The 26,129-nt window shown below is 44.2% G+C and overlaps 2 protein-coding genes across 3 annotated transcripts in view; both read right to left on the reverse strand.

Annotated features, from left to right (window-relative positions):
* The window catches only part of ANKFY1 (ankyrin repeat and FYVE domain containing 1), a 58,478-nt gene extending 56,095 nt beyond the window's left edge, over positions 1–2,383 (reverse strand). The window contains exon 1 of the mRNA XM_050929530.1: positions 2,324–2,383. Coding sequence (XP_050785487.1) covers positions 2,324–2,333 — 10 coding nt within the window. The 5' untranslated portion in view covers positions 2,334–2,383. The remainder of the gene's footprint in view (positions 1–2,323) is intronic.
* Positions 2,384–13,932: 11,549 nt separating this feature from the next.
* The window catches only part of UBE2G1 (ubiquitin conjugating enzyme E2 G1), a 44,060-nt gene continuing 31,863 nt past the window's right edge, over positions 13,933–26,129 (reverse strand). The window contains exons 3-6 of one of the 2 annotated variants that reach the window (XM_050929724.1): positions 23,595–23,692; positions 22,219–22,397; positions 18,019–18,143; positions 13,933–15,050 (exon numbers count right to left, since the gene is read on the reverse strand). In XM_050929724.1, coding sequence (XP_050785681.1) covers positions 18,057–18,143; positions 22,219–22,397; positions 23,595–23,692 — 364 coding nt within the window. In that variant the 3' untranslated portion in view covers positions 13,933–15,050; positions 18,019–18,056. The remainder of the gene's footprint in view (positions 15,051–18,018; positions 18,144–22,218; positions 22,398–23,594; positions 23,693–26,129) is intronic. The other variant, XM_050929725.1, reaches the window with a different exon arrangement.

Here is a 26,129-nt window from a genome sequence, read left to right on the forward strand (position 1 = left end):
ACCCATATTTGTCTGAAAACTGTGCTTACTTTTCTAAAAGAAAAACCTCAGTTTATCAAAGCCTGAAAAACTAACCAAAAGAATCTTTATTCCCTGTTTACATTTAACAGCCCTTTGTACTGAATCAGTTCCCTGTGTGTAGGAATACAGAATGAAAACATCAGCCAAATCCCTAAATACCAGCATAAGATTAATAAAACCCTTTCAAAATATTTTTATTTATTTTTGAATAAAAAGTTTTAGGATACACTATTTAAAGGTGCTCTCAAACTGGATTTTATTCAAGATAAAATTCCAAAACTATCAGGTTAGCTTTAAATACTAAAATAATGAGATTTTATTTTTAACTAGGCTTGCAAAAAATGAACATTCATGTGTTGTTAGAAACTGCAAAACTAACAAGAGCTAAATTTGAGGCTACTCTACTGCCTCTTACGAGATTAGATTTTCTTCCAATAAAAACAGGGGTAACTGTGGAGTGTTGTGGCCCTAAGAGATCATATCAAGTGTTTTTTTCCAAAATAGGCCTGCTAAGTGAGACCACCAATAAATCTTACTGAATTTGTTGTAACTGTACACTTTGACAGGTTTCAGAGTAACAGCCGTGTTAGTCTCTATCCACAGAAAGAGCAGGAGTACTTCTGGCACCTTAGAGACTATCAAACCCATGAAAGCTTATGCTGAAATAAATTTTCATCTCCAAGGTGGCACAAATACTCTTGTTCTTTGTATATTTTTTGGTGTAAATGATTAATCGATTAGTTTGAAATTGGGTGCCTTTCACAGAAACATCTCACTTGTACGATGCCAACAGCCACCACTTCAAATTATTTGAATCTTACATCTGTGGAGGCTTCCCAATCAGAATCAATGTTGACATCACACACCCTGACTCAGTAAAGAAGAGATGAATGCTAATCCCAGTATCACCACCACTTCCTCCAGAGACAGAGGAAAAGAAAACCAGGGAACTGACACTATCCTATATTCCAGGAGTTGGCAACCTTTCAGCAATGGTGTGTCAAGTGTTCATGTATACACTCTACTTTAAGGCTTCACATGCCAGTAATACATTTTAATGTTTTTAGATCATCTCTAAGTCTATAACATATAACCAATCTACTGTTATATGTAAAGTAAACAAAGTTTCCAAAATGTTTCAGAAGCTTTATTTAAATTAAAATGCAGATCTTATTAGTTCACTGTGATCCTTGCCCTTGCTTTTCCTTGCTGACTTTTCCAAAGTCTGGCAAGTATTTGGATAAACCGGCTGGCAGGATGTCAACAGCTGGAACCCCAGATAGGCAGCTGAAGTGAGTGGAGCTGGTGGCTGGTAGGGCTCAGCAGGGCCGGAAGCCTGGACCCTGTCTGGCAGGGGGCCTGCGCTGCATCTCCAACTGGAAGCAAGGTGAGTGGGGCTGCGGTGCAGACCCCGGCTGGCAAGGGCCCAGCAGCTGGAACCCCAGAGCGGCAGAGGGCTGAGGGGGTCAGCCCACCCCGAGTACCATCAAAAAAAAATCAGCTCGTGTGCCACCTTTGGCACGCATGCTGTAGGTCGCCAACCCCCTGCTATATTCTCTCCTTCCTTGGAGAAGGGAAAGAAACCAGGCATGCAATGCTAGTTACCATCCAAGTTTCAGAGAACTGACTGGGGAGAGAGGCACGCCACAGTTGCCTGACACGCGCAGCAAATGGAAATAAGACAGAGAAAGAAACCAACCCCCCATAACAGCTCAATGTAACAGTGAGGCAGACACACACAGCAGAGAGGTTTCTAATCCCTTCCCTCCAACCCCCCCACCCCTCCTTTGGAAAGAGCTTGACTGTCCCCAAGGCACAGGAGGGGTCAGTCTCTGCCTCGCTATCAGGTTCAGGGGAAGCGCAGCTCAGCCCGACCTGCCCGCCCAGGAATGAGGAGCTGGGATGCAGAGCAGGGGCTGGCAAGGCACCCGCCAGACCTGTAACCGCCCCGCCCCACCCCCTACACTTTAGGGGCAGAGCAGGGGAAGGAGCCCAGCTCTCTCTCGGCTGGCGAGAGACCCCCTCCACCAGGGAAACGGGAGGGGGACACACACACCCCCGGCACGGCTGGGAAAGCGGCCCCCCTCCGCGCTGAGGAGAGACGTCGCCCCTCCGGGCTAACAAGGAACGGGGACGTCCCCGGGGCCCCACAGGCTGGTGGGAGCCCACCGCGGAGGAGAAGCGGCCTCCTCTCCCCACGTAACGGCCGGGACCGAGCAGGGCACGGGCCAGCCGCAAGGCAAGCGGCGGCAGCCCCAGCCCAGCCCCTCACCCAGGCCTTCCGCCCCCCGCCGGCTCTTACCGTCCGCCATGTTGGGTCCGGCCGCCTGCGCCTCTCGCGAGAGCCGCCACGCAGGGCCCCTTGGCCGAGCACTCTCGCGAGACTGAGGTTCAAGCTTGCCCCTCCCAGCGCGGGTGGGGAGCTCACGTCTCCCGCCTGGAGCCTGCTGAGGGTGGGCAGGGCCCTGGCTGCCCCTTTATACAGGCGGGTCGGGCCGGCGCTGCAGCGTCGCCAGGGCACGAAAGGGACCCCCAGGAGACACTCCTCGTCCCCATCCTCTCTACAGGGATCCCCCGGGGCACTATCCCCATAACCCCCAAGGGGGGGACACTCCCTGTACCTCTACAGGGATCCCCCTCCTGGGGCACTATCCCCATCCCCCCCACAAGGATCCCCCAGGGCACAATCCCTATCCCCCTCCTGGGGCACTATCCTCATCACCCCAGAGGGATCCCCCCAGGGCACTGTCCCCATAACCCCCAAGGGGAGACACTCCCCATACCCTACACGGATCCCCCCGGGCTCAATCCCTATCCCCCTCCTGGGGCACTATCCCCATCACCCCCCCAGGGCCAGACCCTATCACACACCCCAGGGATCCCCAGCTCAATCTCCATCTCCCTAGGGCCAGCTTTATTAACTGCAGGGCCTGATTTGAATACCTGGCGGCTGTACAGGGCTTCACTGGCACTTCGGTGGCGGGGGGTCCGATCCAGGTCTTCCATGGTGCTGAAGGACACCCGGCCACCGAAATGTCATCGAAGACCCCTGGAGCAGAGCCCCCGGCCCCTGAAATGCCACTGAAGACCCTGGAGCGGACCAACGCCAGGTGAGTAAAGAAAAAAAATTTAAAAGGCACCTAAGGCGCGGGGCACGATACCTGGGAATCGGGCGAATCGGCCTAAACCGGTCCTGCATCTCCTTCTAGGGTTTATCAGTGTGGTGGGGCTGCTTTCAGCAGGTCACTCTCCATGAGAGATCCTTGATTCTCGAGCTTACATGTTGGAGCATGCCTCTCAAGTGTCCCTTGTTTTGAGGGACATCATTTTTAATCCCAGAATTACCTTGGTTCCCCACACATGTGGTGTTCCCTCACTTTTATTGCTGAGATGCATATTAGAAATAAAGAATCATGACAGTGACATTATAGATTTATTTACACTAACGGAACAAATCACATAGCACTTAACGTTTTTTACATTAGTAGTTTTGTGCTGCTAATTTTAGATCCTTGTCAAACATTGCATCCCGTTTTTAAACCTTTGCAGGTTGAGAGGTATGTGCTGGGGAGATGCGGTGATGGCCAAGTTTGTGGAATTTTACAGAGATGCTGTCAACTTGAAATCTAGTGAACTAAAGAGAGAAAAACAGCCCCAGCAGTATGCCCCACATAGGTAATCCTGGGAGTCTGCAAAGTACTGTCAAAATACATAGTAAACAAACAACAACAAAAAGAGGAAAATAACCTGTTTCTCTAACCTATTTCCATTATAGCTAATTTAGGTATCAGTTGGAACAGATGTATGATTTTTAATCAGATTTTATACTAGAGCACTTTTGTTATTCTTATGAACTGGGTGAAACCTTGTTAGGGGTTTGTTTAAACCTCATTGACATTGGGTGTGAACGCACCCTTTAATTAACATAACTGTCAGGATAAGTTAATCAGAACCCCCCACCTAAGACAAAGGGGATTGTGAGCCCATCCAGGAAGGCTTCTGCTGAGTATTGTTTGTGTTTTGTGTGTGTCCACATGTGTCTGAAAGAAGGAAAGCAGAACAGAGAGAGGCACAGACAAAATGCAAGAAAGCTGTGATCAGCACATTCACTGTGACTCTGGAAAAAGGAAGAGAGGGAGCTTTTCGGTCTGTTGCTTAAAGAGGCTTGAGGCTGTAAACTAAGGGCACGTCTACACTGGCAATGTTATAGCACCGACAGTTACAGCACCGCTCAGAGAGCGCAGAAAGAAAACCACTGTTGTGTGTTTACACTGACAGCTGCCTGCACAATAACATGTTCACACTTGCTGCACTTGCAGCACTATTCGAAGCCATGCACTCTGGGCAGCTATCCCACAGAGCACCTCTTTCTCTTTTGCCGCTAAGACTTGTGGCAAGGTGGAGGGCATCGCAGGGCATCCTAGGTCCTGTCCCAATGCCCCGTGATGCATTGCTTCGCATGCCAGCAAACCCTGTGCTTCTATCCACATTTGGCACCATCTTTCAACAGTTTGTGTACTGCGCACCCTGCCTCTTTCAGGATGCAGGATTGGATCCCGAACTGCTGACCAGTATGCTGCTCGCGCTGACCAACATGTCACAAGTGACAGTGGAGTTATTTCGTAAACTACAAAGATAAGAGGAGTGCAACATTGATCTTGCCACGCGTGGTAGCTACGATGCGAGATTGCTTGTGGCATTCATGGAGGTGCTGACCACAGTGGAACACCGCTTTGGGGCTCGGGAAACAAGCACTGAGTGGTAGGATCACATAGTAATGCACATCTGGCATGATGAGCAGTGGCTGCAGAACTTTTGCTTGAGGAAAGCCACATTCATGGGACTGTGTGATGAGCTCGCCCCAGCTCTGTGGCGCAAGGACACAAGAATGACAGCTGCCGTATTCCTGGAGAAGCATGTGGTGGTTGCACTGTGGAAGCTGGCTGCTCCAGATTGCTACCGATCGGTCACTAACCAGTTCAGAGTCAACCGTTAGAGTTGTGTTGATGGAAGTGTGCAGGGCCATTAATCGCATTCTGATCTGAAAGACTGTGACTCTGGGCAATGTGCATGACATTGTGGATGGCTTTGCAAAAATGGTCTTCCCTAGCTGCGGAGGGGCAAATAGATGGCATGCATATTCCAATTCTGGCACCAGACCACCTAGCCACCGACTACATTAATTGCAAGGGGTATTTCTCAATGGTTTTCCAGGCAGTTGTGGATTACTGTGGCTGTTTCACAGACATTAACGGAGGCTGGTCCAGAAAAGGGCATGATGCACACATCTTTCGGAACACTGGCCTGTTCAAGAAGCTGCAAGCAGAGATTTTCTTCCCGGACCAGAAGATCACCATAAGGGAAGTCGAAATGCCCATTGTGATCCTGGGAGACCCCACCTACCCCTTAATGCCGTGGCTTACAAAGCCATACATGGGGCAACTTGACAGCAGTAAGGAGCGGTTCAACAACAGGCTGAGCAAATGCAGAATGACTGTGGAGTGTGCATTTGGCTGTTTAAAAGCCCGCTGGCGATACCTGTATGGGAAGCTGGACATGGCCGATGACAATATTCCTATGCTTATAGCCACGTGCTGAACGCTCCTTAATATTTGTGAAGGGAAGGGTGAAAGCTTGACTCAGGAATGGAGCACAGAGGCTTAGCACCCGGAGGCTGAGTTTGAACAGCCAGAGACCAGGGTTATTAGAGGGACACAGCATGGGGCCATAAGGATCAGGCATGCCTTGAGGCAACAATTGAAGCTGAAAGCCACTAATATTTGTTGCTATGCTCGGGATTGCAGTGCTTGGTGCACATGATGTAAGAAGGGGGCTTAACATAATTGTATGTTGCTTGCAGTGCTCTTTTTTTGCTTTCATTTAATAGAATAAAGTTTGCTTTCAAACCAACACAATTCTTTTATTAAAAGACAACTGGAGGAGAGAGTCAAATGAAAAAATTCATCAGCAGGGATGGGAATGGGGGATGGCAAGGTCTCGAGAGGAGGAGGGGTCCTGGGACGGCTACAGATTTGTGTATTTCCAGGGATTATACCCAACCTTCTCCTTTGGAGTACAATGCAGCGGGTGCTGTACTTTAGCAGGGCCAAACTGCAGAGGGATGGGTGTTGAGTGCTGTGGGTAGTGGGAGTCCACACTGCTGGGCTGCGAGGAGGGAGGAGTTGAATGCTGGGGGTAGAGAGTGGAGCCATGAGGTTGATAACAGTGGGGGTGGGGAGGCACATGGAAAAGAGTTTTTCAACAGTGGCTGCAGGGGAGGCCGGGCGCGGAGCTGCTCGGTTTGAAGAGCTAGTGTCGCCTGGAGCGTGTCTGCTTGGCACTCCTTAATGTTTAAGAGCCACTCCGTGACCTCTTTCTGTTGTGCCGCGTTCTCCTTTCAGTCCCTCTTCTCGCTGTCCCACCACTCCTTCAATTCCTGTTTCTCGGCAGCGGAGTGCATCATAACATCATGGAGAAAGTCCTCCTTAGTCCTTCTTGTGCACTTTCTAATATTGCGCAGCCGGTGTGACGCAAGGAACAAAGAGGGAGACTGGGCTCGCAAGGTCATCTCTGTGAAGTTTAAATGCAACATTTTACAGAAGCACTATTGTTTGCAACACAGGCAACACTGATTCAGTGCTTTAAAACACAGCCAGTACTCACACACCTGTCACTAACTTGCTGACCCCAGGCAAGCACACATGAGCCACAAAGCCTCCAAAATGGTGAATAGCTGCAGGGCCAGGGTGAATCACTCTTCCCGAACCCTGCTGTACACTGGGCATGTGGCTCTTGAGAAGAGCCAGCGCTGTAGCGGGAGCCTGATAATCATTCCTGTCCCCAAACTTTCCACAGGATGTGATCATTATGAAAGATATCTCGCTACTGAGGGTCAGCAGGGAGTCAAGGGAGGGTCTTCTCCAAGACTGAAACTTCCACCCTGGGTCCCTCCCCCTGTGATGGCACGGGAAAGTTACTGTTAACAGGGCAAGAAACAAAGCAACTCTGCTAAAGAACCTGCAGCAGCAGATTGCCCAGTATCTCCATGAGAGTTTCCTGCAGATCTGTGAGGGAGATTCCCGTAAAGTGAGGGAGTCTAATCAACAACCTAGTCTGCCGCTCAGACTAGGCCTGCGGTGGGAGACAAGCCTGCTTTCTGCAAACCTCCTGTGTACAACAACTTGCTTCAGCAATTCCCCAAATCAGATCCACTTACCAAGGGCCTCCTTGTCTGTTTGCGCTTGGCCAAGATCCAACTGCTGTGACGGGCTAGGCTCCTCCAGCGTAGAAAAGAGCTGGCTGCATGCATCTCTGGCCTCCAAGTCATCCTCTGCCTCTGGGTCCTCCTCCCCCTCTTCATCCAAGATTTCCTCCTCATGGCTCAGTCCACTCTCAACTGGCACGCGAGCCAACGAAGTATCCACAGGGGCCTTCACAGTGGAGGGGGGGTCGCCACTGAGTATCGCGTCCAGCTCTTTGTAGAACCAGCAGCTTGTGGGTGCAGCACCAGAGCGGCAGCTTGCCTCCTGTGTCTTGTGGTAGGTGTCCTACAGCTCCCTCACTTTTACCCTGCATTGCAATGTGTCCCGGTCATTGCCCCTTTCTATCATGCATTGTGAAATCTGTCCGTAGGTATCGTAAATCCTACGGCTGGAGCACAGCTGGGACTACACAGCCTCTTCTCCCCAAATGCTGAGGGGGTCCAGCAGCTCGGCAATTGCTCCAAGCGGGGGATCTCCTGGTGTGTGGAGCAGGCATGGCCACCTGGAAAGATGCGCTGAGACCACTGCATGCATCACCGAGCAAACAGGAAGGGGACTTTCAAATTTGCAAAGGAATGTACAGGGTGGGGATGACGATTGGTCACCTGGTGGCAGGGCAGTAGAGTTCAAACCGATGACCAAAGAGGTGAGAACAGGCATTGTGGGACACCTTCCAGAGGCCAATCACAGTGCTGTAATCTCCATGGTGTCTACAATGGCACCACAGCGCTGAAGACCTGGCGCAGAAAGCTTTGTGCCTCTTGTCGGGGTGGTTTTTTTAGAGAGCTACAACTGTGCAGTTTCTGCGCACTAAGTGGCTTGGCAGTGTGTAGACCTCAGGAGTTACAGCGCAGAAATCTGCTTTACTGCGCAGAAACCTGCCAGTGTAGACAAGGCCTTAGAAAATGCTCCTCATGTTCTTGGTTTCTGCTACTTTGGGAGACACAAGACTTTGTACGTTTCTTGTAAAAGACAGTGTCAAAGAAAATGCCAGACTCCATCAGTTACTTCCTAATGAAATGGGCCCCCTGGCCCTGAACTTTAACTACCCACCCTGATTGAAAAGGGGCAACAATATGTATTTGTATTCCAGCAGTGTCATTTTTTCAGGTGCTGTACAAACATTTAGTAAAGATGCAGCTCCTGTCTCAGGAATCTTATAACCCTGGTAAATGACAAGACACAGCAGATGGATGAAATAAACAAACATCTGAGAGTGGAACAGAGGGAGGATGAGGTAACAGTAATATGAGCATGTTTTTGAGCAGATGAGCAATGCAAGTCTGTAGCTTGCTACCTGCTCTTTTTATTTCCAAAGGATCCTACAGGTCTTTGTGGCCTCCAGAATGATCATGTAATATGTTGTGCATCTGTGGCACCTTCTATCCACTAATCGCAAAACACTTTGCAAATAATTCATTAATATTCACAACACCCTATTAGTATTGTCTTTGTTTTACAGATAGAGAAATGGAGGCACAGAAAGGGTAAGTGACCTGCCCAAGGTCATACAGGCAGACTGTGTGGCGAGGCTGGGCATAGAAATCATATCTCCAGATCCCCACCTTCCCTGTGCCTTTACTTCCTTACTATATGTACAGATATCACTACAGATAACTACTGGGGTGGGATATGACAACTCTGGCAAAGCTGCACAACATTCTATTGAGAGAATGAGCTAAACCCACCTGCGCAAGAGAAGATTGTGTTTTTAATACTGAGGCCTTCTGGTGAGAATATGGAAGGAAGCTCAATGAGCCCAGGTCTACACTAAAAAGTTAATTGACCCTGCTACACCAGGGGTGTGAAAAATCCATAGCCCTTAGCAATGTAATTAAGTTGACCTAACCCCCAGTGTAGACAGGGCTAAATTGATAGAAGAATTTTTCTGCAATGTTTCTAATGAAGACATAGCCTGAGATTATACATGTTACCCAAAGATGTTGATGAAAATCCAGGCATGTAATAACAGTTTAATCTATGCAGAGAGCATTTCATCCACAAGGATTTGAAAGCCCTTTAGAAATTTGACAAACTGATACAACAGTTTTATAAAGGAATTTTTCCAGACATAATGAAATCCATCCACCTCTGGGCTGCAACATGACAACTATTCAATACTGCATAGGAACAGTACACATTAGTTTAGGACAAGATGTGTATACTTTCCACTGTTCTATATGCTGCCCTGGAGGTCAGCAGTCTCAGGCTATGTTAGACCAAAGAAGGAGGCTAATTCTAGAGTGAGGACCCTTCACTCAGGACATAGGCTCCAATCTCCAGATCCTAGCTCCTAGTGACTGGTAGCAACAGCACCTTTCCTGATCTCCACTGTCAGGGCAGTCCACTAGGAGAGAGAAGCCTGATCTAGTGGATAGGCCCCTGTAATGGATATTGGGTGTCACGGCTCAGCTACTGATCTGCTGGCTGATCTTTGGCAAGTCACTTCACCTCTCTGCCTGTGTTTCCCCTCTCACTGTGTATTATCGATCTAGACTAGTAGATAGGCATTGGAATTAGACGCCAGGGGACTGGGTTTAATTCCCTGCTCAGCCACAGAGTTCCTGTGTGAGATTTCGGGCAAGTCACTTAAGCTACCCTGTACTTCAGTTTTCCATACGTAAAAACAGGAATAGTACTTCTCTACATCACATGAATGATGTGATGATAAAATCCATTCATAAGTGTGAGGTGCTTATGACAAAGGACATATAAGTATCCAGAGAGAATGACAGAGAAAGGCTGTCATCTATATGGTGATATCCAAGTGACTTTCCTCATGTTCTTTCTCTTATATCCATCCATTAGTTGCTTTCCCTGCTACATCATCTTTGGATCTCTGGGCTGTAAGTTACACTTGATTTACACCCCAATTGAACGCCAAAGGGGTGCAGGTTACCCACCTTTCCTATTTACATAATTTATAATGCAAACAACATACATCACGCTGCTTTATGGATCTCACTGAGTGATTTGTTGACAAAGCTGTGAAAAATGGTTACTAGGTGGCCACTTTTGGTCTGATTACTTTAATCATCACTAAACAGGTCACTTTGGTTGTGCATGATTATATGTGACTGGAGATAGGAGTGCCGTCAGCAATCCTCTCTCTTCGCTTTCACCTGGCACACTGCAGGAAGATTGGAGAAGTATCTTTATTGTAGATTTCCTCATTCCTGAAACCCCGAGATCCTTCCCTTTTTGAAGTGATATCACCAGTGCAACCCTCTTTGGACATACATCATCATACGACATGGGACACTGCACTATTTGTATTGCAACAGCGCCTACGTGTCTCAGCCCTATTGTGCCAAGCACTTTACACATACAACAAAGAGACAGAACGTAAGTTTCCCTGGAAAATGGACTAAGGATAGACATGACAGCAAAGGATAGATTTGTAGGACAACAGTGCAGTGGCCTCGGAGATTTTTATGGCAAGCTCTGATGTCTAAGGGGCAGCCTAGTGGAAAGTGCAAAGGACATTCATATGTGTAGTTACCATATTTTGAGGAAATTGAAAGAGTTACAATACCTATTAAAATGTCTCCAGTGCTCATGCTTTTTGTATTTTCCAGTCAGGTCTCTACATCGCATCAGGAAGGAAACAGAAGCACTGTAAATAATTAGGAGTCTTTCCCACTCCAAAACACAAAGGAAGGTGTAGCTAAATAACACACGCCCAATATAGGGGTGGTCCATGTAAAATTTGTACTGGTTGCCAGATCTCATAAGTGGTAATAACTGTGAGCCACAAGTTACTTTAGTAATTCACCTTGTGCTCCCTGATGGCATGGTGTTATTCTGTGAAGATGACAATGTTGGTAATCACTGTAGCTGCTTACAGTAGGGCATGGTGGCACAAGTAATATCCACTATATCTGACAGCAGTGTCTATAGCCCCTACTACACTTCTCCCTGTAAGTGTAGGTGGAAGACAGCTGAGGGAGTAAGAGTTTTTACTGCTATTGACCATGATAAACTGACCATTTCCATTCACCTATCAAGGCAAACTCCAGTATAAACAAATATTTTTATTCAAAATACACATTGCGACCCACCTTACCAGTAGCTTGACACAGATACACCATTGAGATGCACAGCCGCTGTAGCTCCTCACATCTATACAGCAGAAGTCACAGCAGCAATAGTTCTGTTTCAACATTTAGGGGATTTAAGAATAAAACCTGTGGTGGATCACTAGTTTAAAAATCCTGGATGCCCCAGAACGTAACAATTGCATTACCAGGATTCCCCCCAAGCTTCTAGTACTAGTCTTGGTATTTGCTAGATTGAGGTAGCCATAGGTAAGCGCTCAGATGCTATCCTAGAAAGAGCCATACAAGAATCTGGATAAGCCAACTACTGGAAATTTCATATTTGAAATATTTACTGAGGTAAGGGCAGTACTGTCTCTAGTAACGAACTGACTGTGTGAAGTGTGATGTTAATGTCCCAGCAATTTAGTTATCCAGATTTCTGTGCAACCTTGCTCTAGACCAGCAAAACAGAGCTATTGCTGTATAGGGCAGCCTCTAAACTGCAAGGGACATTTAATTTCTCCTTTTATTTTTGGTAGTAGGATAGCCTACTTAAGTATTTAACTCATATTTTACCAAGTGCAGATGACCCTCTCAGCTCTAATAGGGGTGAGAGCAAACTTTAAAAAAAGAAAATTATAAGTCATTTAAAAGAAATGTGCACAAACATTCTACTTTGCCCTGGCTCATGTTTTTGGCACTTATGCACTATAATCCACAAAAGAAGTCATTGTCTTGTGTTTCTCTTTCTAATGTTGCTGGACATTAGAGTAGTTCAACCTGCCAGTTACCCAGGGCAAGTTTGCCCTAGCTCTCCCCTTTCAAAAGCAAGCAGCTTTGGCTGTGAAACATAGGTTCTAAACGTTAGCTTAAACTTAAACTGATTCACAAATAACTGAATCAACGTACCCATTTGTTTTTAAAATGGGCATCAACCTTGTAGGAACACAGATGAACCTGCTGTAACAGCAGCTATCTAGCTAATTCTGGGTGCAGCTGATTTTCTGGAGACCCCCCCCACACTTTTAGGTCACAATAGTTGTCCTAGAAACAGTGGATTTTCCTTAACGCTTTAATTATGGAACAGTGGCACCATGCTGCTGGGATGCAGAACAATCCTGAGCCTTCTTATGTAAGGGAAAGGGAGCAAACGGTAGCCAGCTGGCTGGCATGAAGCCTCATCCCCCTCAGCAGGCACCAAACGATTTTGGTTCTCACTTGCATGTGTCTAAAAATCAGCTATTGTGTCTGGGCACTAACAGCTCCAAAGCACTAGATACATCTGTCTTCCTACCAGAAGAGGCCACTTAATTAAAAACAGTTGAATCTGTCATTTGCTGAAGTATTTTAATGACCAAATATGGAAACACATAGTACAGTAAAGTACTTCTATGTTCATCTAAAGCCATAGGAAGAACCTTCCATTTTAAGTTTTAATTAGTGTTTGCTAATTGGTTTTTTACTGTGTGGCTAGTGTAGCACCACTAATTAGTGCAGTAACCCTCCGCCCCCCTCCCTCCCCCCCAAGCCTGCCATATGCCTTTTTTGGTGCTCACTTTTGGGAAGCTGCAACCTCAAATTGAGTCCAGCCAACTGTTCAGTCTAATGATTAATCAAGGATTTATTGCAGGATGACTTCTAGTCAGACTGAAATGGCTGCTTTTCAATTAACTCACACAGTTATTGTACTACAAAAAGACTTTAGTGGCAAAAAAGTGCCAACACTTGTACTCTACTGTCAAGTCTTAAATACTAAAGGTTTATCTTGGTAGAGAGATATTTACATAACATTGTGGGCCAGTACATATTGCTGCTCATTGGAGGCCTACAATTGGCTATATAAAAGGAGAGACTGCATTTTTTACTTCAGTTTTTAAGTCATATCTCGTTACAGATGTTATGCTCTGTAGCATGTGGCCTATGACAAGACCTATCACTTCTGAAGGAGGACACAGGGTTCTAGAGATAAACTTGGACTCTACTAGATCAGAACGGGAAGAATTTCCAGCTAAAAGGCTCAGAACTAACATCACCTTGACACCAGACCTCAGCCAACTGTATCTAGGGAAGATACTCTATTTCTTGCAGCGTATACTTCACAAAATAGAGCCGCCTGTGCATGACTCGCACCACCCACCTTCCATTACATTAGTTGTAGAACTAGAGTTACTGTCCTTAAATAAGGTATTACAGAGGAACTGGCTTTAATGTAACAGGGCACTGTTATATTTCCTCCTTTACTGAATCTTTAATGTTAGTTTCCTTTTTCTTCCTTGGTTTCAATAATCTGATAGTACCAAGTCTTTCCTTATTGGAGGATGCACTGAGTGGTCTGAACCTTGAAGGAGAACCCATTTTCTGCTGCTCTGAGATTCTCAGTGATACTATTAAATCTTCAGGACAGATGCTACACCCATTGGGCCTTCCTCCAATGGCTTTTGGGTTTTATTATAAAAATGTTTTGTTTAATATAAGACAGCACCCAATAGATAGATGGTCTTAAAAAACCCTCATTAACATGGAAGTCAAGCACCTACTCAGTCCATGGCCTGTTTGAGGCCTCTAACTACACTTCTCAGATAATAAAAAAAATTCAGCTTGACAAAGAATTATTGGAAAAAATTATATTTTGGAAGAACTCACTACAGAAGGTGACAGAATTCCAAAATCAAATACATGAAAATATACATCGCCATTCTCTTTGTACATTAGGTGAGGAAAATCTGCAGTAGAAGAATAGAAGGCAAAAATATGAAGAACCACAGAAGAGAAAACAGGGATAAGAAGGGAAATGGTATTTCCAATACCAGACCCAGAACTTACTAATTTGAAAGCTTACAGATGTGCATACCTTTTAAATCCAAATCTTAGAAACAAAGGCAAGAGGCAAAAACCAGAGAAAGCAGCTTATCCTATCTTGAGCTTAGTCAACTGATCACTTCCAAACCAAAGCTCTCAGCCCTTTAGAAAAAAAAAAAAAAAATAGCAGGCTCAAGGGTGCTCCACAGCCAGAAATTTTATTGCTACACCCAATCCAACAACTGTGTGCAACTGAGTCAAAAGGGGGGGGGGAGAAGGGGGAAGAGGAATAACCTTTGCATTGTCAAAGGTTATTAGAATCAGACAGTTGCTTATAGATACTTTCAGTGTTTGTTTAGGAAAAATCTGAACCTTTGACGAGATACAGGGTAAGAAGGGAGTGTTTTTCCAAATAGATACTGAACTTTAGTAAGTGAAAAAAGTAGTTATGCCTCAATTGTTCAAAGAAAAACAAAATGGAAAAATCTTTAATCCTAATTGGTTTTCGTCTGACATGCTTCAAGGAGGTTTTTAAAAAAAACTGATAAGAAAAAACAACGAACAGGGAAAGAAAATTTGCTAAAATCTTTTAGAATGTACACGATTCTTATCCTAACTACAAGACAGCATTATTTGGTACAATGTGTAATTGTGGATGTACATGAACAGTATATATATTATCCGGATCATGTTGTGCTATGTACACATCTTTACAATTCTTCCTGAAGGTTAAAGCAGTTCATTAGATTTCAAAATGCGTAATCATCTTTTTATGTTGGCACTTGTTAGGCTCTTGTCAGCATTGATAACTGGCATGTTTTATTGCAGCCCAGTTCCAGCCAGTGTTTGCCAACATGTTACAACATAAGTCCAGCAATAGGTGGGTAGAGTGCAGGAAAAAACAGTGCCATGTTTCTCAACTGGAGACCTACAAGACAGAAGATAAAGCGGTATTACCACATCGATGAAACGCAGGATCTTTAGTTGCTCAAAGATGGGAAACAGTATTTGTAGAAAGTCCTTTATGGCTGTCTGTGCTCAAAACCAGTTTACTTGAAAGTGTCTTTTGCTTGGTGTTTAGCATTAATTATGCACTCCTCTCTCAAGGAGAGGAGTCTAACCAGCGCAATGCTGTAACACTGGTGGTAAATCTGAGCCTGAAACCTCCATCAAAGTTAGATTTTAGTAAAAGTACCTTAAGCATTTGAGTGTTTTATATATGTAGGTTTCTCATATGCACCTAGGACTAGGCTGTAGTTCAATATTTTGTAAAGCAAGCCAACATTTTAGCTATTGAATGACTGACGTCTAGTCTGTAGTATTTTACAGAATGGAACTTGAGCAGCAGCATAAAGCATCGCTGTTATAAAAGTGAATGTGCTTATTTTAAGTCTGTCATTGCAACCAGGCTCTTCATTTTCACATTTCTATAACTCAAGGGTAAAGGACTTGCCTTCCATAAGCAAGGTGGCCAGCTGACTACATAGTCAGCATTACTTCCCTCTACTCTTGGGCATCATTCATGCCAAGTGTTAAGTTGCACTATTGCTCTTGCTCATTATCATGCTTTTAAAGTGAACTGGGCTACTATGGTACCTTGGAAGCAGCACACAGCCTTATTTGGTATACCCACGCCAGTTATACCAGAGACAGCTAGAGCATGGGAATTCTCCCTTCACCTTATCTCCTGAGCGAGAAATACCATCAAAGGAAACTGAAAATCTAAGTTATTCATTTGTTTCCCCATGTATCTTTAAATTTTACTAGAAAGAACAATCCACTTGCTCATAAGCACACTCCTTAAATTCAAAGACAACCCTGTCTGAAAATTAGCTATGAACAGAATCATTATCAAGTGGAACTGACTTGAGTAACTGTGCAGCTAAAGTACATGAAATCTTCAGTAAAAAGATTTGCTAATGTTAAAAGCAGTAGGTCAAAAAACAGAAAATGGAACTTGTGCTAATTGTATTAAGTTGTGAAAGGTTCCTTGAGAGGTCAGTTTGTTAAGACAATCCCTTCCTATACCAAGGTCATTCAGCAGCCCAGTTCTTCCATGCAACCATGTTCAGGGTACTGAATGTAAGGAACACAGGTTTATTGTGGTGGATAAGATGTGACTTTAAGATTTGGCGCAATTATTTCCTCCAATCAGCCGTTTAACACAAGTGACATCTCACTCTGGAAGTCAACTGACCTATCTGAACGCAGAAGGGCATTCTGCAATTCAAGTTAAAAAGGGTTAAAACCCTTTTCAGGTGAAGATACAATTCAACAGCAGTGAAGAGACAACAAACACTAAACAGAAAAGTTTTAGTCACCTTACTGACCTGGAGACCAGTTACGAAGTACAGTTCTACCCGGATATAACACTGTTGTGGGGAGCCAAAAATCTCTACCGTGTTATAGGTGAAACACAATTAGGGCTCCAGCTGTGATTTAAAGGGCCCAGGGCTCCCTACAGCAGCTGGAGCCCTGGAACCTTTAAAACCGCTGCTGGAGCCCCACTGCTACCCTGCTATATGTGAACCGGTGTTATAGCGGGGTAGAGGTGTAGTAAGCGTATAGTACTTTGACAGTTAGTCATGTGGACTGGCAAGATGGTTCTATGGGTTGTCTCATTCCAACACAGTTTGTCCTTTTACAGCATTAGGTCTGGCAGCCTGCCACAGTTTACATTTTAAATGGCAGCTTCCAGTTTAACAGACCTCCTGGCTAATCAGAAGTAGGTTCCTTAAGGGCAGTGGTCTAACCACCTCTCCATCCTGAAGCTTGTGATCTCAGGGTATTAAGAAGAGTTGCAGAAGGAAAGTGTCTAAAAAATAGTTTGGTGCTTAGCAGTCTAGCCTCTCTTCTGCAGAGAAGTTACTGTAGGAGTAAAAGTAGTTGTGAGACATCTCTAAAAAACATTAGAATTCTTAGTTTCAAGTTACTGAAGAACTCAAGTCAAAACCAAAAGTTGTCTAGGAAAAAGATGACGACATTTTTCAGTCTAGAGCCTGTGGTTGTTGGCAATAACTATGAGTGGTATTAAGCCATGAGTTAAAGCTTGCTTAAAGAGAAATTCAAGCATGTTCTAGTTCAGCTCCCAAGCAGAATTACTGACGACGACCACCAAGAGTTGTCAAGTAGATTCATTTTCCCTGGAGGAGCTACTAAAATTAAGCATCCTGTAGTATTACTATTATGAGGCAATGCAAGACACTTTCTTGGTGCCATATGTCAAGACTGACGGGGAAAGAGGTAAGTCTTAGAAGTGCTACAAGGTTTTTTACTCAAGACAGTTTAAAAGAAGACAAGATGTCTTCCCAAGCACTTGACTGATCCGAACGCCCTAAAAAGAAAGTCTGCAAGTGGCCTTGCTATCAGCATCTGTACACAGATTGACAGCACATGTACATCAACATTTACAGTTTTAGGCTGGCAACAGACATCTGAATTTTAAAGCTTGTTGGGAAGACTGCTTCGGCAGGAATCTATAGTGAATGTCCACTTTTGATCCTAAAACTGTTACAAGTGTATTTGTAGCCACTAATGAGATTAGTGAACTGGTATAAAATACTGCCAAACCAAATCTAATCTCAGGCTTTGGGCAGTGTATTGAAGACATGCTAACACAACAAGTTTACCAACCCAGGCAAAGAATTTAGTGACCAGTAATGCATGAAGGAAAAAAATTACATTCCATGTCTCCATAGCCTTGTAGTCTTTGGCAGTGCTGGTCTACATACATGAGGCTGAGGACACATGGTCAGTGAAACTGGGAGAAAGAGCAAAGTTTATTTGAAAGACAAGGGGAAGGTATTTATGCCTGAATAAGGATTGTGTCGTACTGTTAGTTTGTCCTTCAAGCCTCCTACTAATGGAGGTCATTGTGACTCTCTGAAGTTACTTACCCTGAAAAAAAGTGAAGCTACTAGCTGCTGAATAAGTGTCACTCAAAAGCAGTCTCTTGGCTTTTTCTTACACAGCGGGCAACTTTCCTTTTGAATTCTCCATTCCTGTCTTCTCTCCATTCTTTCTGTAAAGAAGTAGTTGGACAACTTTGTTAGTGCTGTGATAAGCTTATTCTAGCAAGAAGTTTCATATTTAAGGTTTCCAGGACCTAGGTGTTCGAGTCCAAGAGATTTTCTAAGTGTGTTTAAAGCTAGCGAACCTGTTCCTGGAAGCAGTCATGGCATTTGAGGCTGGGAGAAAAAAAAAAGAACCACACCCTACACACAACGATCATCCTAGGCTCCTAGAAAGCTTGTCCCTAAAACTGTGGAGGCCTAGGCCATTTCTACAGTCTAAGCTTCCATCAGAAGAAGTTTTTAGCCCTTGTGGCTGCAAAACCCTTCTCTCCACCTAGTTTCTTCCAAACAGGAGCCAGATTTCAACAGACTATAGTGAGTTGTTTGGTCAGTTCCAGGGCATCTGCAAAGCAACAGCAGACTCATAGACAAGGCCAGAAGGACCATTATGATCATCTCATCTGAGCTCCTGCCTAACACAGGCCATAGGAGTTCCCTGAATTCATTCTTGTTTCAACTAGAGCATAGATTTTTTCCTAAAAAAATATAATCTTGATTTAATTGCTCATGGTGGAGAATCCACTACAACCCTTAACAGTTACCCTCACTGTTGGAAATTTCCTTTTTTTAATAGTTTGAGTTCGTCTTGCTTCAACTTCCAGCCATTAGCTCATTACACATTTGTTAGACTGATATAGGGTTGCTCAAATTTCTATTCTCCATGTAAGTACTTATAGAATGATCAAGTCAGCCCTTAATCGCTCTTTAAATTATACCTATTATCCTGCCACTTAAAAAAAGTCCCAGATTTCCAAGCCTGGCTTATACTGCATGTGTATGGTGTTGATAGTGGCTCTGTACAGACACCATGTAGGCCATCTCTCCATACTTTCCAGTAGCAAGTGTTTGAGGTATTTCTGTGTAAGATATTTACAAGTCTCACTACTGTTACTGCACTCCAGCTGGTCAAGCCATCAGCTAGTAGCTCTTTGAAGAGGCTTCATGTTTTCCCCTCTTTTGGAGTAAGAAAGCCAAAAAAACCAAACAAGACATAAGAGCTGTTAAATGAGGTAGACGAAGAAAAATTAAGATCCAGAATGAAGAGACAGGCAATAGACTGTGCAGCAAATGCCTGCTTCCAAGGAAGCAGGCAGTTGCTATGAGGCCTCCTGTATGTTCAACTGCAAAATTAGACCCAGAATTCCATCTTTAAGGAGTTGTGCTCCAAAAATCTTAACTTAAAAATTTTTTTCTAATCCTTATGGGTGCAGAGACCTCAAACATGAATAGAGCATCAGCTGAGGCAGGGATGCATTCCCAAGTTAGCAAAGGACCTGAAACAAGAGCTCTCAAAGACATTAACTGCCTTAGACATACCAGGCAGGAACCTTTGGACTCCTCCTGATGCCATGGCAAAACTGAGCAGCAAATGCAACAAAAATGCATTTCGGACACTGCTTTTTCATTCCCACCCTGCCAGCCATCTCTTCATAGAATATCAGGGTTGGAAGGGACCTCAGGAGGTCATCTAGTCCAACCCCCTGCTCAAAGCAGGGCCAATCCCCAGAAAGATTTTTGCCCCAGATTGCTAAATAGCCCCCCTCAAGGACTGAACTCACAACCCTGGGTTTAGCAGTCTGATGCTCAAACTACTGAGCGATCCCTCCACCTGCAGAGAGGGTTGCATGTAGCTTACCATCCCTGCAGCCATCTGTTCTCTAGATTCTCCAATAGGAAGTCACACTAATCCAATTATCAGGAAGCCAGATGTTGAGTCTTGTAGCCAGTAAGCTGGACAACCAAAAGCAGAAGCTAAATAGAAGACAGTGTAGCAGAGGCCTAAGGAGGTGAGCTGCTTAAGCTCTCCCTAAGCTCCCTTCTCTGGGGTACCATGGCCAAAGGGGTAAAAGGGAAGAAAATGAGACAGGATCCAGTGAGAAATGCTGGGCTTCCTGGACTGCACAGTAAATCCCCCACCATTGGGGGGAAGGAGGGGGAGAGAGAGAGAGAGATTCACATCAATGAATATTTCTGACTGTGCACTAGTTTTGCAGGTTCCTGTGGGGATGGAAATTAAAAGGTACTACACTCCACGCAAAAATGCCTCTATTTAAGGACTAGAATCCAGGAGGCTATTTTCTAGACACATACAGCATGTTTACAACCCCAGCTCAAAGAGTTTAAAGACCTGACAAACCCACACTACTCATGTGGAAGTTAATATAAAGCATACTTCAGGATGCAATCTGAAGCCTTCCTGCTAGCAATTTTCTTCCTACCGTTGAAATAACTTTTAAAAAAAAGTTTGGACATTTAGTCTAGTATGTGCCTTTTTAGATTAGTGAAAGGAGTGGCCCTTTCCCAAAAAGGCATTGTGATAAAGCAGTAGAGCACTTTTCAAAGAAGCAAGTTACTGGAAATTTTGGGGAAAGAGCACAAGGTGTAGTGTGTAAAAATCAGTATGTGGAAACCAGAAAAGCCAGCTACAGATTTATGTTAAAAATCATTAGAGAATTAAAAATGTACTATATACTATTGGGCATTTAAATGTCCTTGTTTGCTCCTCCACAGCATTCAGATTTGCTGTATGAAGATCCGTCTCTCCTTGATACTCACATCTCTGGTAGTAATACACACAGCGTGAGTGGTTAGATGTGTACAGAAAGATAACCAAAAACTGCTCTCTTTGATAGCCATTTTGTATCAGGAAAAGCTTGTTTCCACCCCTGATTTTGAGTACCACTGTCTTTCCCAAACTTGGGAAAGCGGAGCTCCCACTTCAGAAAAGTGACACTGACATCCCTGTTAGCATGCACTGAAATGAGTGGGGCCATTCCTACCTCAATGTGAGTTTCAGGCTCTTCTAAATTATTCTCAGCATTGAGGGTTATTCTCCTCACCCTGCATATAATAGCATTGAGACTATTGTTCTCCAGATAGTTTTCATTGTAGAGGTGTGTTCATCCATCCCACACTTAGGAATCACTGCCTTCCTAAGTGAAATTCAGTATTACCCCAACCTCATATGCAAGTGAGCCACTTTACATGATGGATGTCTTCACTGCAGATGGAAGCAGCATGGGGTGGGCACACTCAAGAACCTGTCAGCTAAGCTTAGTGGTGCTTTCAACCTGGGGTACTTGGTTCATCTGGGTCTGCAGACTGGATTCTAAGTGAGGCTTTTATACTGCCACTTTGCAGTGAGGACACATGCTAAGTCACCTGAGGGCTAACACCCCTCCAATGCCTTCCCACAATTCCTCCACTATTTCAAGTCTGTAAAAGGAGGCATTACCTCCCATGTATGCACTGTTTAAATCTATATTCATGACATCATGACTATGATGTTTTAGGGGCAAGAGAGGAAGAACAGTTACATTTGTAATCACTAACTTTTCCTGCTAAGATCGCTGCAGCAGTTTCTGTGGTTAGTCTTGTCCAAGACACAAAAGATTCCCTAAATAACCCTTTTCTGCACTACATGCAAACTAACATATTAACCATCAGAAAGGGTTTCCAGCATAGACTGAAGGACACAGGAGTTGTGAGCTAAAGGAGTTGTATTTTACATCTTCAGATGCACCAGCCGACACTGGTTGGCAAGTTGTAGCTAGTGGGATAGCAACGAAGCTTGATGTAAGTGGCTATGGAGACAGATTAAGTTTTCCTATTACATTTGAGCATCCAAGCCTCAAAATGTAATGCAGAAAGTCCCTACCCTGCCTGTTTCTGTATCCTGTTTAAGTTTCTATCCAACAAGTCTGCTTCAGTGTCTGCCTTGTTCAGCCTATAAAGCAGGAAGATTTTGTCTGTATTTAGCAAACTATACTTGTTTACCAAGAAAAAGTGATCCACAAAGCAATTCTGGGGCTGAATTTCAGACACTCTATAGCCTTTAAGACTAGCTATTAAGCTTCATTACATATACATTTTTACTGGGCAAGAGTACAGTCTTTGCTTATCAGTCATCTAATACCATGCTTACCAAGTCATAAAATATGCCCTTCAGGTTTTTGCATTTAGAATGCAGTAACCTTTCCTGCTACACATAGCACCACTGTACTTACAAACCAGGAGTCTTACCGCTGCATCGACATTAGCAGGAGAGTCACCATTGGGATCTGCCAGCATAGAAATGACACTAATCATTATAGTTTCCACTGTGTGGATGGGAAGCCAGCGTTCTTCAGGTTTTTCATAGCCGTATTTGTCTTCTCCAGGCTCATGAAGAATGGAAATGCAGACATCACCGTTCTTGTCAACTACAAAGTCAAGCAGTCACATTAGGTATATTTCAGTGGTGATTAAGTAAGATCTTATATGGGGCTGCTATTCTCCATCCAAACAAGTTTTCTATCCAAGTACCTTCAAAACAGTTAGCTGTGGAAAGTTTCAGGGAAGACATTTTCTTTCAAGACTGTCAAGTTTGTATCACTGGAGGACTTCTTACAAAGAAGTTGCAAAAAATGAAATGGGACAAGAGACAGCAGACATGCCCTAGTCTACTTCAGTTTATTTAAAGCAAATATCTGCCTTAACGTGGGCACACTCAGTACTTTGACAGTTGAAGTGTTCAGTTTAATTGTAGCCCTTTCCAGAGTTCTACAAAATCTGATATTCACCTTTTTCAGATCAAAAAGGTTATAGGATAACTGTAGACTGTTCACATGACTGATTTGATCTACAAAACACACGGAAAACTAAGTGGCCCCGTGGACCATTCTGATATCTCCATTTTCAGTTTAGTTGCTATTGTTCCCCTGTCTGAAAGCTTAAATCTGAGTTCAGAGTCTTAGATATATAGCCAGCAAACTCCCCTCAGGGCATATGCTCAATATCTTAAGGAGTGGGTATAAAGCAGAGTCTTCCCTGGGGAGGTCAGTCAATGTTAAAGTTGGGATTTGACTTGATGTCACTATTAGACCTCCCTGTCTCACCCACAACGGATTCATTTTGTGCTAGTTTTCTGCTAAGCTGTACTACAGATTTACAGAAGTCAGTCAAGTTCTTCAGCCCAATATAGGTGTGACTATAGGAGCCTTGTCTTCAGAAGACACAAGGGTTGGAAATCGTTTCTCCTCATCTTCCAGCTTGTATCTACCAAGCCAGTGATGTAAAGTTAACGCTAAGACCCAGTTTTGTTTTGTTTTCCAGACCAAAGACTTACGTTAAAGGAGATGGCCCCAGCAATTTGTCTGGGCCAGACACTGTCCATCAATACATGCTGCCTAAACCTTGGGAAGGCTGATGCAGGTGCTCGGAGAGCAGACCTCGAGACCACTGAAGTGTCAAGTATGGAGAGGAGAAATAGTATATTACAGATATGGCAGTCAGCTAAACGGTGGGGTAGTTACATGTTTCTTACAACACAGGACACATCAACTCTGGCTAATCTTGTTTTAGTCACACCTTCAGTTTCGTTTACAAGTACAGAAAGCTGAAACTGTAGCAATTCTTACCATTGGGATGCCAGATTTCTGTGATGAACTTCATTTTTGGCGGCCTGAGAGGATAGTCTTTTGGAAAAGTGAGATGAGCCTTGAAGACGCCACCTTCACTGGGGAATTAAAGAATTATCAGTAAGTAGTTCTCTGCAAGTCCAAAACTAGAGAATTGAGTCAGATAATACTTTATATTAGATTTAAAACAGTTTGTAACACTGGCATTCATAGTAATAGCATTAGCATACACAATGGATGATAACTTTTTACAAGCTACTCACCATCCCCTCCAAATAAATAAATAAATACTCAGACTACAATGTTTAGTAGTATTTTATTTTTACAGAGGACGGTGTCTTTTTAACTCAAAATTGCATAGAGCTCTCAGCTAGCTAAGTGAGGAAGTAAACGTTTAGAGTCACTGCTTAGAAGTCACCTGCCAGGCTTTCACTGCCATCTCATGACTGGAGATGGCATCAATACCCCCAATTCAACTCCCAGAAGAAAAGCAAGTATAGAACTCTGATACCTGTTCATGTTCCACATGTGGGTCACCTCATCAGTGGACAGGTCTGATCTATAGCTAGGTTTACTGGTGCAGTACTCAGATTTAGGAGTACCCACGAAGTCAAGCAATCTGAGGAAAATTTGCCAAATCAATAGTCTAAACAGTGTTCTCAGGACCCTTAGCACCATCATTCTTGACCAATGCTTCCAATGAAGGATTTCTGCACTCCGATATCAAGGGGCTCATTACCAGCACAACCAAGTTATTTTCTAGCACTAACAGATAATTTATATTTTGACCAATCTAACTGGGTTAGAGTTAAACAGGTCCCATTTTAGTGCAGATTAGGTACAAATGCACCTAGACTCAAAACTTAACTGATCTGGTGGTTTATGTATGGAAGTTTGAAGCCAAGGAAAATACAGTCTTGGTAAGCCTGAATCCCTATAGAACTAAAACAAGCTTTAACTGACATCTTGGCTTATTTCCTCTTACCACACACTGCCCTTATTCCTACTACTTCATGGAGTAGATGTTCAGTTTCAGTAGAGAAGACCTGGCATTGGAAGTTGGGAGAGAAGGCGGTTGTGACTCTAGTGCTATGAGTAGACTACTATGACAAGCTCCTCTGCAGCTGCCATCATTGTCAGCTAGAGCTTAAAGGCTTGGACTTCTAATGAAGATTAAGACACGCTACAGTTTGAAGAGGAAACACTGATCAGATGTTGGACAGTCATGATAGGCAACTTACTGCCTCAATATAAAGAGGAAAGATTGAAGCAGCTGAGTGGTGTTCACAAAGATGGCTAAATACACTATGCCTCTAGACTATTTTTATATTAGGGTGCCATCAAGAAATCCCAAATCCCTGGAGAAAAGAAATTTAATTAGGGGCCTGGGTACTATAAATTGTAGAGCCTTTTTAAACTCTATACTCTTTTTTGCAACACTCAGCTGGGCGATTTTCTTCTTTTAAAAACAAAATCAAGAACTGAAGTCCCTAAAGGAGAACGTGGTATTTTGAGTCATGCACTGAGCCAACAATAAGCCTTTAACCCATTCAATTAGAAAGGCGATTGCCATATGCAAGCTGCTGTACCTTTATAAAACTACAACTTCGCAGTTTATAGTTCTTGCCCTGTTAAATGTAGTGATTCATAACAGGTGTTTCCCATGAGCATAGTCAACAGGACTGACAAGACAGGATTCTGGCTGCTGAATCCAGATGCTTATAGGAGCAAGCTAGAAAGATAAGTTCTGTCTGAGCAAAGTAACTATGTTGCATAGTCTAATGGTTATAGCAGAGGAATGAGTCAAGCACCCAGGGTTCTTGTAGTTTGATCCAGACTCACTTAGACCTTAAAACAAGCTGTGCTGACTTCATATGGGAACTGAAAAATTGAGTGATAGTCAGAATAGGTCATTTCCTGAGAGCAGGAAATTGAATAGAGTGCAGCAGTGAAATTAAACCAGTGGCATCCTACATGGGTCCTAAGTTGCAAAGCGACAGAATTGTATTGTAAGCTCCCAGCATTCTGAGCCCTGAAACTTAGAGACAGTTGCTTGAATCAGTCAAGTAGGGGCAATGCCTCCCTCACTGAAGCAGCTGCTGATCTTTCCCTGCTGCAGATCTTTAGCAATCCCTTGCAGGAGACAAATCTGTACTATAGGCAAGGCATTAGTCCTGGCTGCTCCACTACCAGGCTGGGATGGGGGCAGGAAGCTTCTCAGAGAAACCAGGATACTACTTTGTTTGCCTGAGCATAAGGCAGCATTTCTCAAATTATGGGTCCTGACTCAAGAAGGGGTCACAAGGCCATTGTGTGTGGGTGTGTGTGTGTGGGGGGGGGGGGGGGGGGGGGGACTGCAGTATTGCCACCCTTACTCCTGTGCTGCCTTTAGAGCTGGGCAGTCAGAGAGCAGCAGCTGCTGGCCAGGTACCCAGCTCTAAAGGCAGAGCCACTGCCAGCAGCAACACAGAAGTAAGGGAGGCATGGTATTGGGGACTGGGGCGTCAACTGCCTGAAATATTTTCAAAGGGGTCC

This window comes from Gopherus flavomarginatus, chromosome 19, assembly GCF_025201925.1.
Source record: "Gopherus flavomarginatus isolate rGopFla2 chromosome 19, rGopFla2.mat.asm, whole genome shotgun sequence".
In the NCBI taxonomy this organism is placed as follows: Eukaryota; Metazoa; Chordata; order Testudines; family Testudinidae; genus Gopherus; species Gopherus flavomarginatus.